A 14,747-nucleotide genomic window follows, 5' to 3' on the forward strand; every position below is an offset into this window, starting at 1 on the left:
TTTTAAACAACAGAAATGACATCTGCCTCTGAATTAGCCGATAATGGGGAATACAGATTGCAGAGAAAACCTAAATGTATGGCTCATCAAGGAAAACAAATACTTTGGTTTAGCCATTGGTTTCAACTTCCTATCCCACTAAACCACCAACCCCTAACCTCATTTATCATCCCGCCCACCAGTCCCAAGTGCCCCCTGGTGGAGATTTAAAGGAGCAAGGAAATGGCCTGAAGCTTGGGCCACCAGGATCCTTTCCCCACTTACAGACTGAAGAGCCAGGGCCCAACAAAGAAGAGAAGCTTCCCAGAGTCGCACATGAAGACAGTGGCAATGTTGAGATTCCCAGGCCCTCAGAACATATCCCACTGCGGATTTTTGTCTGCCCCCCAACCCCCATCGTAGGATTTCACAATTCTTAGCTGTCGGAGCTTCCACTTTTTCCTCACTCAGTAGACATGTGTAAAGTGTGCCAGCAGACCGTCGCTGGGTATTATGGGAGATTCAGAAAGAGATAAAAGCACTGTTGCTGTCTGCAAGGCGCTTCCAAGCCAGTGGAAGACCCTCAAGAGCTTCCCAGGATGAGGGATGGGGGAGGTACTGACAGTGAGGGCCCCAGCAGAACAGAGGAGGCGGCTCCTTGGGGCTGCTTCCAACTCGGGGGGAGGAGGGACTGGAGCCTGGAGAGATAGGGAGGGTCCAGATGGTAGAGGGGCTTTGTGGTTAGAATGCACACAGCATGGTCCCAGGCAGTGAGAACCCGCACAGCAGACATCTCAGACCTTCTAAGTGGCTGGAGGCTGCGAGTACTGACTAGCGGTTATAGTCGCTACAGCATGTAGGAGAGTACCAGCCCTGGAGTCAGACCCCCATGGGTTCTTGTGTTAGCCAGCCAACCTGGCCAGTCACTCTGAGTCCCGCTCGAGAACTGGGCACTTGGCACAGTCGTGGGCTCAGAAGAGGTGCTCACCAGTGCTGTGGTTTCCATTTCCTTGTAACAACGCAGAAATGCGCCAAGCCCGCTTCCAGGCCCAGGGAGCAGCAGAGCCAAGTCCTGCTCCAATGAAGTGAACATGGAACTGGGGGCAGGCAGCAAATAAAGAATGCACCAGATGTTGGTGACAGCTGTGGAGAAAAATAATGCAGAGGAAAGGGAGAGGGCTGGGACATTTCTGCTCATCCCCAAAGTCCTTTCTAAAGAGACAGTAGAGCCAGAGACGTGAAGGCAGGGAGAGAGAAAGTCATGGAAACATCCAGGGACCACCATTCTGGGCAGAGGGTACAGCAGTGCAAAAACCCTGGGGTAGAAGCAGGCCTGGGAAGGAATGAAGGGCGGGGAGAGCTGTATACAGGCAAGGGTTAATAAGGGCCAGATCACGTGGGCTTTGCAGGCCATGGCAGGGGGTTGGCTGTTACTCTGATGGGAAGCCGCTGGAGGGTTCTGAGCAGAGGCCTGACAGACTCTATGACCAGCTATTTTCAGTTACGAGTTTTCTTCCAGCCGCCCACGTTCGCAGTGGACTCTGTGCGGCCAGGAGACTCCTAGGTTGGTTGAAACCAGAGTGTAACTTACCTCCGCGAGGACCCCCACAGTCCCCTGAGTCCTTCCGGGGTGGAGCGGGTGGAGCCTCACAGCACCATGCACACCTCCTCCTTGTTCTCAGAGTCTCTTGTCACCAACATAACCCTTTGTCCCTTGCAGAATTCCAACTTCCTGTGACTGAACCAGACATTAACAACAGGCTGGAGTCCTTGTGCCTCAGTATGACCGAGCACGCCCTGGGAGGTGAGTGGGTCCTCCCTGCATTTTACCGCATGCCTGGGAGAACTAGCAGCCGTCTGCTGTCTGCACTCTGCAGTAGCTCAGGAGGAATGGGAAAGACACAACGAGAGGTAGGCAGGGGACAGAGAGAGAGAGTGGCTTCGAGGTGCTGCTGGATCCTCATCAAGCCATACCACACTGAGTAGCCCACAACGCCCTGCTCCTCCTCTTCTGGGAGGTGAGTCAGGGACCTGGAGACCAAGGCTGTCCCTTTTTGCTCAGAGCCACCCACCCAGTGCACACTGAGGTCCTACCACAGCAGCTGTGCCAGCCAAATGCTGGGAGCTGGAGGAGTCAGAAACACAGGACATGGCTTTTAGTGGCAACATCCCCCCCACAGAATTGGATTCTTTCCTTCTCGGCACTAGATCTCCCTGTCTGGTCCAAGCATATCCCAGCTTGTTCTAAAAATAGAATTTTTGAAACAAAAATCCCTGCTTGTTTTTATATCTCCCTGTTCCAAATGGCTTCCACGATGCCTGGAGCCCCAAGCAGTCTGAGATGTCCCTCCCAGTGTGACAGGGATGGTCTAGTTCGATGTGCCTATGGGCAGCAGCCCCACGAGGAGCTCTAGAAGCAGCTGGGTTGTCCCACTGTCGGTTTGGTCTGAAGCCCTACATCATCACCAGAGCCCCGGGAGGCCTGCAGTGCCCTCCGGGTACTAACCAAGTGCTTTTCTCCAGCCCGGACTCTGCGCCAGCCCTGGGGATGTTTGGCAGGCAGAGGAGAGATGGCCACCTCTTCCTGCCAACCTCCGGGAGGCTCTGAGTCAGAGAGGCCTCCTGTGACCCTTCCCACCAGTCCTCTCCAGGCAGGATGTGCTCACCCACCCTGGAGATGGGCAGTCAGCACACCTAGAGCCAAAATGTGCGCTATCTGGCCATGGTGAGGAGAAAGGCTGCCAACAGTTGCTACTCCTGAGAGCTTGGTCCTCCCGGACCAGGGACTTTTAGATTTTTAGTCCCTGCAAACACAGTCTTATCCTAACACCAAGTATGAGACCAATAAATGCTCTGCATGGAGCAGATTGGAAAGCAAGGACTGTACCTACCTGACCTCAGCTGGGCAGGGCTCTCCACAGCCCAAAGGAAGGCTGCACTCAGTACCAGAAGGGAGCTAGCTCAAGGCCTCCCAGGGCTGCTGACTGAACAGATGGTGGGAAGGCACAGCTCCTAATGTGACCTCCCCGGGGCTCCAGGAACCCCATCTGCAAACACTGCTCTCTCCCTTGGCCACTCATAGCCTAGAAGCTTCACAGCATCATTGGTCCATCCCTGGCACCTCTGTGGGGAGGTGCCACCAGGTCCTCTTCTCCAGCTAACCAAGGAGACTGGGTCGGCACACTGATAGCCCCTGATGAGTAATGGGAAACAACCCAAGGGTCCATCAACAGATGGAAATGGATGAATGAAATACAGACAGTGGAATATCATGCAGCTTAAAAAGGAATGAAGTACTGATCCATGCTACAACATGGATGAACCTTGAAAACATTACACTAAATGAAAGATGCCAGACACAAAAGGCCACACGGTGTACAATTCCACATAGGAATTTATGAAATGTCCAAAATAGGCAAATCTAGAGAGACAGATGGTATAGTTCAGTGGTTGTCAGGGACCGGAGGGAACTGTTGAGTGGAGAGTGACTGCTTGATGGGTACCAGATGAAAATGTTCTGGAATGAGATAGTGGTGATGGCTGCACAACTCTGTGAATATACGAAAGCCTCTGAATTGCACGCTTTAAAAGCATGAAATTTGTGGTATGCAAATTATATCTCAATTTTTTCAAAAAGGGAAGCCTCCCAGACCCTGAGAATTCAGACCAAGCTCAGCCCACTACAGGCAGCCCAAGCTCCCTCCCACACAGCCATGGCTGGTGGGTGAGGAACTCCCAGGCCTTTGAGAGTCAGCAAGGAGAACTGACCTTCTCCCCCAGGGCTGGATATAGCTCAGGTAACTGGCATGTTGGAAGACCTTACCAAACTGCTGAGTGCTAACATTATCCTCATTAGTAGCAAGAATGCCAAATGCTCTTTATTAAAGGGAGGTTTTCATCAAAAAGGCTTCATTTTTTAGCTCATTCTTCTACTTTTACAGAAAACCTCTCTGAACTGATGTTTTTTTGCTAATGTTTTCATCTTGTTAATCTCCTAAGCCTTTTTATTGCTGTGTTTTTCCTCAATAATCCTCTCTGGTGGGAAGCCTCGTAAGCAGTTTCCGGAGCAGAGGATGCAAATTAAGTTCAGGGTGGCCCAGTTGGGCACAGTGGTGGTGAGCCTCCCACATTAGGACTGCACTCTTCTGCTGGCCCACCTCTTCCAGGGGCCGGGAAGATGACCTGGCTGGGGACAGAATGCCAATGAATTACATCATTTTACAGGAGGACAAATAATTAGGGAGAGGAAAGCAAAGTCAAAGAGGTTCCTCTGCCTGTGTCTCAGGACAGGAGGGGAGGGTGGCCAAGTTCCTGGGACACCACATCCTACGACGGTCTTTCTAATGTGGTTGGTCCATGGGCCCCAGGCCTTGGTGGCCCATCCTTTTTGCGCTGACATCTCTACTCTCAGTGTCCTCCACTAAGTACAACCCTCCTGGTGCCAGTCTAAGCCATTTCTCTCTTTGGCCTTCCCTTTCTGTCTTTTCTTTGCCCTTCCCTTGGCCCCTCCAACAGAACCCATGAGGAAGCCCAGGAGGTGGGTTGCCTCTGCCATCTTGGTTTGTGAATCTTCATTTAAGGCTTTCATCTGGCTCTGTTGGGCCTGCTCCTGATTGGTGGCTCCGGGTATAAAGGAAGACTCAACACCAAGCCTGGCTGCTATCTTCCTCCTGCACAGGGGTTGTATGGGCAGGAACAGTCACGGCTACAAAAGCAAGGCTCCTCCAAGCAGGACAGAGACTGCAGTGAATTCTACCATAAAGAGGAATGCCCAGTCCACTCTCTGATGCTCCAGGATTCATGTTTTCACATGATCCCCTTGCCATTCCTTCTCACCTTCTTTCCTTACTCCTTCTTGGGAGTTAACAGCCTCACTTTTAGCTATATGGAGACTTTGTTGCAAATTAGAAAAAGACTCCACTTTCTTAAGATGCTGTTCTGCCATTGATTTGATATTTGTCATAACAACTATAAAACCTATAATGAATACATGTAAATGGTGCTCCCTGAACTTGTACACCTTGCACAACTGTAAATGGTGAATTTGGACTTACCTGTTGGTCATCTCCCTGCAGATGAATACTGTAACCCTTGGAGGATGAGGCACAGGATTGGAAGTCAGTGAAAATGCAGCTTGGGGTTGGGTTAGTTGAGATTTTCATGTTTCTAGCTCCCCACTTACTCATTGGCATTAATGAGTAGGCCAGTGAGCCCTGGCAAGAGTGTGCACTCCAATCCTACAGACAGGGGAGTGACCTCTACACACCCACACGTGTGTGTATATTTACACACACCCACTGTTTCCCATGACCCATTACCACTGCAGAGCCACCATAAGAGGTTCAGGTTAACACCTGCAGAAGTCAGAGAAAGATTACCGATTATAAGTTCACATCTGGGGGCCTCTATGACTGACGGCCTGATTACCATAAATGCTCCCGGGGTCATTTGCTTTTCTTCTTTAAAATCTCTCCAAAAGCCATATGGAAATTTATAGACACACACAAGTACAAGTAAAATTGGGAAAATCTGAGTAAGATCAGTGAATTGTACCAACATCAGTTTCTTGGTGGTAATATTATAGTTTTGCAAAATGTTACCACTGGGAGAAACCCAGCAAACCCGGAAACCTGGTACTGTCTCTTATAATTGCATGTGAACCTACAATGATCTCAGTAAAAATTTCAATTAAACATTTCTCCTTCAAGTCCCTGCTGGCAAGACACTAGACTGGCACCACCCATCAGGAGGCAGGAGGCCTGTGCAGTGGACTCAGTACTCCTCCATATCACTTAGGTCCTCCAGCTTTCCCTGAACACTCTGCCCCTCCCCTCTCACACCTGAGTTCTGCCTACTGGATCTAGATGCTCCTCCTGGTAGACCAGGTTTGTGACATCAAGGCTTAGACCAGGACATACCTGCTGATGTTTGGATATCAACAAAACCAGGGAGGCATCCTGCATCCCTCCCTGGCCTTCATTTACTGGTCACTGAACACAGTCATTTCTACCTCCTACAATAGCTCATCCATGCTTCTCTCTGCTCACTGGATAAGCCCTTGTCAGACAAGCCCTAGCGTGGGCCATTGTAGGGGCCATCCTGCCACCAGGCTTGTCTTTTTTTAGGTCATCTAACAGCTGCCAGAGAAACCATTCTAAAATCAGATCTAATTACTCTACTGCTTAGAATGCCCCAATTACCAAGTCCAAGCTCCTGTTCATAGTACACAAGACCCTTATGGTCTCATTCTGGGGATTCTCCTATAGTCCCATGTGTAAGCAGACAACCATAAAGGAGCTGGGCAGCCACTGGCTCTCTCGGCAGTTTGTCTCACTCACGGCCTCTGTCTCTACCTGCAAGTCCTCCACTTTATAGCCTGGTCTCACCAGCTCTCCATAATGTAGACACAGCCTGCATTGTGTAGCCTCAACATTCACCCACTTCCACAGGATCTTTCAGTTCTCAGTGCCCACAGCCTCTAACTATGGTGTCTGCCCCTATAACCAGATTCTTGAAACAGAGAAGCTAGATCAGTTTGGGTCAGCTGCCTCCCCCTGGTCTGTTCAGCTCAGAGTCACAACCACCTCTTGCCCGAGTTTTCAGCAGGGACTCGGTGAGGAGGAGATGCTGCCAAAGAAAGGGATGTGAGCTAGACAGGTCCACCTGCATGTCCATTGCAGCAACCCCCTCCCCCCTTCAGCACATCTCCTGCCCCTCCTCCATTCCCCCACCTGTCATCCTAAACCTCGACTAGCCCCCCCAGCCCCACCATTTGACGACCAGCATCACACCTATACACAAGCTGTACGCCTCCCCACACCCTCTTCCTTTCCTGCCTCCTCTGCTCTTCTCCTACCAGCACCATCTTACGAAAGTCATTTCCTTTCTCTGTGAAACTATCCTTGACTTCCAACGGCAACTTAAATCTTCCTTCCTCCATTTCTCCTGCTGTGCCTGATACATACTCCATCGTAGCAATGATCACTCCTACATCCCTGTGGCTTTATAGATCTGTCCCGACTAGGATGCGTGTACTTACACGGTGAGGACTAGGTCTCCTGTTTTGGTTCCCAGACTGGTTACAGTTCTTGGAACAATGGCTACTCAGCAGATGTTGAGTGGGTGGGTGTGTGAATGAATGAGTGGATGGATGGGTAAGTGTGGTCTTCACCTGTCTTCAGAGACCAGGAAGCCCAACGTGCGGTGTGCGACTAGGTGACCATGAAGGGAACGGTTCTGCTCACCTGTGCCCATCATGTATTCTTTCTCTCCCAGACGGGGTTGACCGGACCTCCACAATCTAGAAGCTGAAGATGAGAGTGACCGCGCTGGCCGTGAAATCGACTGCTGCGGGTCCAGTGTCAGCCATCTTCAGGGTTGCACAGAATCCTCGGAGATACTTTGCAGCCTTTTTTTTTTCCCTGGTCCCTCTCCCATTTTGATTTTGTGAGAGCGTAGGTCGTCCTTGTAAACATATCAGTAGACCGGGGATTGGTTATTTTGTCATTTGTTTCTGTCATGGGATGGCTTGGTGTGCGGGGTGGGGAGGGGTCTCTAGGGAAACGTGGGACTGGGAGGGGATGGAGAGGGAATGCAAGTGGCTTCCTGGATGGAGAGAGGGGGAGAAACAAAAAGAGTACCGCCTACCGCCGTGAAAGAGCTGGGAGAGATACAGGAGGGAGGCCGAACCCTGGGCCCGGGCGCCCCTCACAGCCCGCCTCCGCAGTCAGGCCCCAGGACGCAGTCGTGGGCGAGTGCGACCAAAGCAGGATGGCGGCCCGCCCTCCCTGCCGCCCGGATCGGCTTTCCCTGTGGACCCGGCTTGGAGTCGAGCCGCAGGAGAGGGCTGCACGGCCCCGGCGGCAGAGGGGGAACGTTCCCTCCAACAAAATTTCAGAGAAACTTTGATTTGTGTATTGTTTACATAACAATTTTAAAGGGTACATAATGTGTAAAGAGTTTGGATAGAACTTCTCTTCATACTATGGTTTTTGTAAAGGATTTGTTGATATGGATTCATTTTTTTCCCTCTATTTTTGTAATAGCAGCAGGGTTGTCTCAAAATGGCTGCCGAGCCGTGCCTGCCGGGAAGGCGGACGCGTCACGTAGGCCGAGGCGGCGTCCATCTTGCGGCCGCGGCTGCGGAGCGCATGTAGGTGGGCTGGCAGGACGAGCATGTGATTGGAAGCGCGGGGAAGGGACGGGGAGGACGGCACCGTGTGATCACTTAGGGTCTGTTTGCAAGTCCCCGCGAGATTCTAGAAGAATCCTGTGGCCCCTATCTGGGCTGGATTTGCTTCTCACCTAGAGACCTCTCTCCCTCCCCACCCTCCTGTGGGGTTTCATCCTGTTGCCCCCTGCCTCGCTTCACACACACGCACATGGGTGCAAGTTCCACTGGAGGAGAAATGGCAAGGACCGACAAAAGGCCTTAACGTCAGATAATGAGCTCAAAAAACCGCTTCCACTACGATTGCGCGCAGGAACCTGAGCCTGGGGTCTGCACCCCCCCCCGGCCCCTCCTCCCCCCCCGGCTCGCTCACTGCTGAGGAAGAGGAGGAGAGCAAGACCCAGGACAGTGTATAACTGGTCAGTCAGCAAGTGGCAGAGAGAGCGTGCGGGGAGACGTGCAGTCCACGCGGCCAGGCGGGCTGTGAAAGCAGATGTGGGAAAGGGCAGCTTCAGGATGGAAACGTGGTTCTCTCCACGTGTACGTCGGGGATTTGCTGTGTCGTTGGCCGATTTATCTATCCAGCCACACAGAAGAGAGAGAAAACCAGTCCTGACATGGTGAGAGATTAACAAACTATGCTACCACAAAGTAATAGCTCTGTTTCTTAAGGGCAAGAAAGACTACGTTTGGGATTCAATGCAATGGAGGGTATTAAAGGAAATCAAAGAGGAGTTGTGCTCTGCACTGGAAAATTGGGTTGTGTAAATGATGGTATGAATGCTCAGCCAGAGGCGAGATCAGGGAGACAGTGTAAGGTCTGTTTATTAAATGGGTGAGTCTGGTGCCATTGCTTTTAGCGAAGTCAGAGTCGAAATTGAAGAGATCAGACCATGAAAATCACTGCGCTTGCTTATGGTTATTTAAAAAAAAAAAAAGTTAATGAAGTAAATACAGATTTAAAAGGCCTTAATGAAATCTAAACTTTCTTTTACCTTTGAGATTAAAAATGTGCACCCAATTCAGCCTTGCTTTTGAATTTTTTTAAGGTTTAAAAAGGTGGGAGCATCTTAACTGTAGAGAGCCTTTGGTAAGCAGAGGGGGCTTGAACCCATTATATCACGTTTTACGTTAAGAAAACAGACCTCCCCTTGGGTGACTACATTCTAAACATGCAAATCCATGTGCAGAAAGAGGCAGCATTTTTTAGTTGATTTTTTTTTTTTTAAACTAAGTGCCATTAACATTCATCCTCCACACCCCTTTTCTAAACAAGCTTAGTGTTACTTGGGGAATGTGTTGGGATGGACGATCACATGTAAGGCAGGAAGACTAGATCAAAAATTTTGAAGGCCAAAGGTAAGACCAGAGGGTTTGTGAAGGTGTTTTTTGGATGCTAAGAAAGTTAATAAGAGAAAACAAGGGTATTACACATCTCGTGGAGAAATGAGAAAGCATTCAGATCTGCTGCAAAACACATATATCCATAAAGACTTGGGTTGTTCAGAAAACAGATTGTGAACACAATCACATTAGCATGAATCCTTTAAAAGGAAGAAGACCTTAAAGTACTTGCAAATCTGGATTTCTATTTATTCCTTCACTGAATATAGAAACAATGGTTATCTGATTATTAGAGATATTATTTTGGATATGTTACTTATTAACTTGCTATGGCTGGTAACCATGATAAAGTCTGTTATTAATAACAACATAATTCTTTTTTTAAAAAAAAGAAAAGCTTATTTTTCATTGACTGTGTATAGATTTATCTACTTAGTTGTGTTTTGCTATTAGTGTTTTAATTTTTTTTTTAAGTTGAGTGTTCTGATAAATTTTAGGAGCCTGTCCCCACCTTGTTTTGAGTCCTGTGTTGACTGCAGGTATACAGCTCAATTTTAAAATCCTAAAGCAAAAGAACTTTATTTATAAAAGAATCAAACAGTTGCATGCATAAGGCTGTGAAGTCGGATATTTAGTAATAAAGCGGCAGTGCCTTTTTTTGTATTTACCCATTGACCCCCCAAATGCAACTGTTTTATATTAATAGTAAACATTAAAAATCTTAGAGTAAAATCTATTTCACTACATGTTTTCCCCCCTTTTTCTGATTTAAGCAGTATGTATTTGGCATCTCTACACTGTCCTAGGGATAGTGGTGGTCTATGATATTGTTACCATGTATGATGTTTTATTGGTGCTTTTTATTCATAGTGGTTTCTTACCAGAAACAGTAGGAAGACACACATGAACTGTGTACAAGAATTGAAACATTGCTGCTGATATGTGTCTTTTTCCACACGCTTTTTGAGTTTCACTTTTTAAACAAGGGCCAGCAAGCAAAATAGACGCTGCTGGGTCTGCCTGCAGAGGGCGGCTGTTTGCACCAAGCTCTCAAATCCTGTGTATTGATGGTCCCTTTTTGGTACTCAGGATTGGAACTACAGCTGAGCCCCCATCTCCCATTCCTTTGAAGAGACACTGAGGGAAACAAGGTTTTCTTTTGAGGTGTCACTGGCTGCCTTTTACGGAATGGGAGCCTTCTCCGGGTCTTGTGTTCTTCTGCACCTCTTGTAGCGACTGCCGGTGCAAGGTTGGTAGACGTGCATTCCCCAGCTAGCACCGGGATCCCCCTAAAAGCCTGGGCTGGGGGACTGAGCTGGCCTGAATGCATAGGCGTGCAACCAGAAGGGCAGCGAGGGGAGGAAAAGCAGGTCCCCGTCTCGTTGGCCCTCTGGAGATGTCTGCAGTAGGCAGCTCCAGCTTGGGTGCAGGGAAGCAGCCTGACCAAGGCACTCGGGTGTGCCTGTTACAAGAAGGACCTGCGGAAGGATAATTTGCACATGGGGCTGTGATAACACTAATGCTGTTTTGTTTTTTTTTTACAAGTCATCAGAGATGTTGCGAAGTGAGTTTTATTTTTTTGTAATTCCTTTATCTTTACTTAAAGGTGAATGTGTATTCCTCTGGGAGGAATAGGAAGAAAACAGGAATGTTAATAATGTCAAACAGAAGACTTCCTCCCTCATTAATATATAACCCTCATGTATTTAAGCCTAATGTAAGCTGACTTTTAAAAAAGCTTTCTTTTGTTGCATGCCCCGTGCAGGCATCCCTATTGTACGTGCATGCCTCTCGTCCTGTTTTCCTGTATAAAGTTAGTGAACAAAGAACTATTTTTGCCTAGTTCATGTTGCCAAGCAATGCATATTTTTTAAATTTGTCATATATGGAAATAGCATGTTTGTTACATGTAAAGCTTTACTGATATACAGATATACTAATGTTTGAAGATGCTGTTCTTTGCAAGTGTACAGTTTTCAAATGTTGTTACCAGTGAAATACCCTTGTGGTTTAAACTTGCTACAATGTATTTATTACTCATTTCCTCCCATGTAACTAAGAATCATGGCTATATTTCATATCAATGTTATATTGAAAGTGAAGGGAAATGATTAATACAAGGTTTTGTAACACTGGTGTGTGTGTCTTTTTTCCTTTTTGTCGATATGATTAATTAGAAAACAAGGACTGAATCTTAGAAATAAGTCAGCAAGGAAGAATGAGCATGATATCCCTGTAAACTATTAGCACCTGACCAATCCATGCAAACTGTGTCTTCAACTATGATTCGCTTTTTTTTTTTTAACAAAAGAGTAGGGGGAGAGGTATAAAAATTTATGCAGCTTGATATGTGCTCCAAGTAGTCAATAAATGCATCACCTGACTTGAAGGCATGTTTTTAAATACAAATTCTGTCCTTGTAGATGATATTGTTTATAGCTTCCTCTCCATCCTCAATGCTTTTGAAATCCAATTTTACCCCTAAACCATGGCATAAAGAAATAGCAGCCTCCTTGGAGCCTTGGGGTTTTAACTACATATGGTTTGAATCTCATTATAATACCTCTGATTCCAGTATGATGTTTGATATAAATAATATCAAACATATGGTTAAAGAGACTAATGTGGGTTTGAAATCTCTGGCTGTGTGATATTCAACAAGTTACTTAACCTCTCTGAGCCTTGGTTTGGTTTGGTTTTTGGCCTGTGATACTCAAGGTTTATATAATTAAACCTATAATCCACAAAAGAAGAAGGTAAAGACAAAAGAAAACATAGGACATAGAAGTTACCGCAGTCCAAGACTTCTCTGAGGCAACCACAACTTGACATTGTATGAATGACCACAAAACAACTCCCTTTTCACCAAGCTCAAGCTGCTCAAGTGACATGCAAAATCCAAAACAGTCCCTGGAAACATGTAGAAATGCCTCATAAACTGAGATATTAAATGAAATTCTTTTTTTTAAGTTTTTGTTTGTTTGTTTGACACAGAGAGACACAGCGAGAGAGGGAACACAAGCAGGGGGAGTGGGAGAGGGAGAAGCAGGCTTCCCGCGGAGCAGGGAGCCAGATGCGGGGCTCGATCCCAGGACCCTGGGATCATGACCTGAGCCGAAGGCAGACGCTTAACGATGGAGCCACCCAGGCGCCCCTATTAAATGAAATTCTGCCTAAAGTTAAATTCTCGTAACTCAGATGTAGCTCAGTGTATGACCAGACTATTCTAAAGGGAGGGGGATAATGTGCAAGAGAAAAGTCGAGCCTCACTTTTGCAATGTGTGAATTGAGGGTAAATGTGAAAGGTATAAGATGAAGAGAAGCACGGTGCCTGAAAGGAGTTGGTTAGTGATTTTTTTCAGCAAAGCTGCAGCTCTTTGCCACTGACCTGAGTAATGGAGTGTTCAATCCTGGAGAGGTTATTCATATAACAAAGCATTTAGGACTTCCCCTAACAGTCCTCTCCGCAGAAGAGCTTTATTTTTTTTTTAAAGATTTTATTTATTTATTCATGAGAGACAGAGAGAGAGAGAGAGAAGCAGAGGGAGAAGCAGGCTCCCCGCCGAGCAGGGAGCCCGATGCGGGGCTCGATCCCAGGACCCTGGGATCATGACCCGAGCCGAAGGCAGACACTTAACGACTGAGCCACCCCGGTGCCCCGCAGAAGAGCTTTAATTCCATTATTAAAGGGGGATGAGTAACACCTCTCTAGCATAGTGGATGGGAGGAGGCTGTGGTGGGCTTGTGCGAGCAATCCAGAAGGAGCACAGGTGGGCACTATCAACTCACGCTTTCTATGCTAATGAGGAGACTGACAATGGGGCAATACAAGGAGAATCCAAACTCCTATGACAGCACCTTAGCTTGGTCCCTTGAACAGTTACTACATCTAGCCACGGCCCTGACTCCCTATCAGCCCAAGACTTGCGGAAGTTGAGAGGAGGGCTTGAGGACAGCAAAAATGTCACCCATAACTAGAACTTGATCCTTCTCTACAAAGGTGTGGAGGGTCAGCGTGGACCTGGCCCACTGGGAAGCACAGCGTGGCAGCCTGTAGGTCATCCGTTGCCCTGGGGGCAGTGCCGGCACATCGCACTCCAGCACTCTCTCACTCACATCACTCCCCAGCCTTCCACAAGTACTTCTGTTCTTTTTCCAGCCACACATCCCAATACTTGAAAACAACCCCTTCCCTGAGCACTTCAGCCTCTGGATTGTCAACAGCAGCTCTAGGATGCCCTAGCTCTGTTTTTCAAACCATCTATGAATTACACTTGTGTGGTGGCTATTTATTTCAAATCCACATAGCCCAATTCTTTTGTAAAATACAATATACCTTTTTTTTAAGACTTACAAGCCCCCGTATCATACTAGAGTCAACAAAATTGTTCTGTCAAATTGCTATAAAAAGTAGCACTGTGCTGGCTCCCTAAGCTCTCGGGTGAGTGTGCAAAATCAGTCTGGGATATTGCCCTCTGGATGAGATGATGGGATCCTCATGTCAGGTCAACAACGCCCACAACACAATAGAGAAGTGCCCATCAGGTCTGAGAAATACCTAGAAGTGGGCCCAAGAACAGCGATGACTTTGTTCCCTATGCATTTCTAAGAGCTGAAAACCAGTTGAGAAAGGGGACATGTTGGAAGGGAAGGAAGAGGAGAATCCAGAAAATAATGGGACTGGTGGTGGGAGGTAAGAGCCTGAACCCGGAGTCTCTGGAAATGGAACAATAGGGCACTGTTCCCAGAGCAACCCCGAGATGGGTCTTCTCACTCCCCACGCTCGGCTGCTGGCCCAGATGGACTGAGAATGGAGGATAGCTCCTCTGTGTGTGTGCGTCTGTCTACACATTGAGGATACACGTACATGAAGTAGGAAATGTGGGTGACTGGGAAATTGGGGAACTTCGGCAAACTTAAGCATGACATCTCAATGATTATAGAGGCGCTCTGTTGGAGTCAGTGGCCGTTCACAGTACCCTCCCAGGTAACATCTTGGCCCAAGGGCTCCATCTGACCAGCTTTGCTCACAGGGCTCTTGCACACAGATAGTGACTTCTCTGGGATATAAACCTGGGAATTCAACGTCTGAGAATTTCCTCCATGGAATATTTTTCACTCTTAAGTGGTTTCTACTTCAATTTTTAAAACTGATGGAGAAACATTTTGGCAACCTTATAAAGCTCAGACTTTTTAAAAAGACAGCTTTGTGTTTATGCTTGACTCAGAATGCATGTTTTTAAATAGTGTGTTC

General features: G+C 47.6%; 1 protein-coding gene across 8 annotated transcripts in view; it reads left to right on the plus strand.

The window, feature by feature from the left end:
- The window catches only part of SAMD4A (sterile alpha motif domain containing 4A), a 207,193-nt gene extending 195,568 nt beyond the window's left edge, over positions 1-11,625 (plus strand). For all 8 annotated transcript variants that reach the window (XM_025870014.2, XM_025870012.2, XM_025870015.2 and 5 more), the window contains 2 exons: positions 1,700-1,783; positions 7,255-11,625. In XM_025870014.2, the coding sequence (XP_025725799.1) occupies positions 1,700-1,783; positions 7,255-7,283 (113 nt within the window). In that variant the 3' untranslated portion in view covers positions 7,284-11,625. The remainder of the gene's footprint in view (positions 1-1,699; positions 1,784-7,254) is intronic.
- Positions 11,626-14,747: the final 3,122 nt, after the last annotated feature.

The sequence above is a fragment of the Callorhinus ursinus genome, unplaced genomic scaffold (assembly GCF_003265705.2).
Source record: "Callorhinus ursinus isolate GAN/ISIS: 27379988/994484 unplaced genomic scaffold, GSC_fseal_2.0 scaffold8, whole genome shotgun sequence".
In the NCBI taxonomy this organism is placed as follows: Eukaryota; Metazoa; Chordata; class Mammalia; order Carnivora; family Otariidae; genus Callorhinus; species Callorhinus ursinus.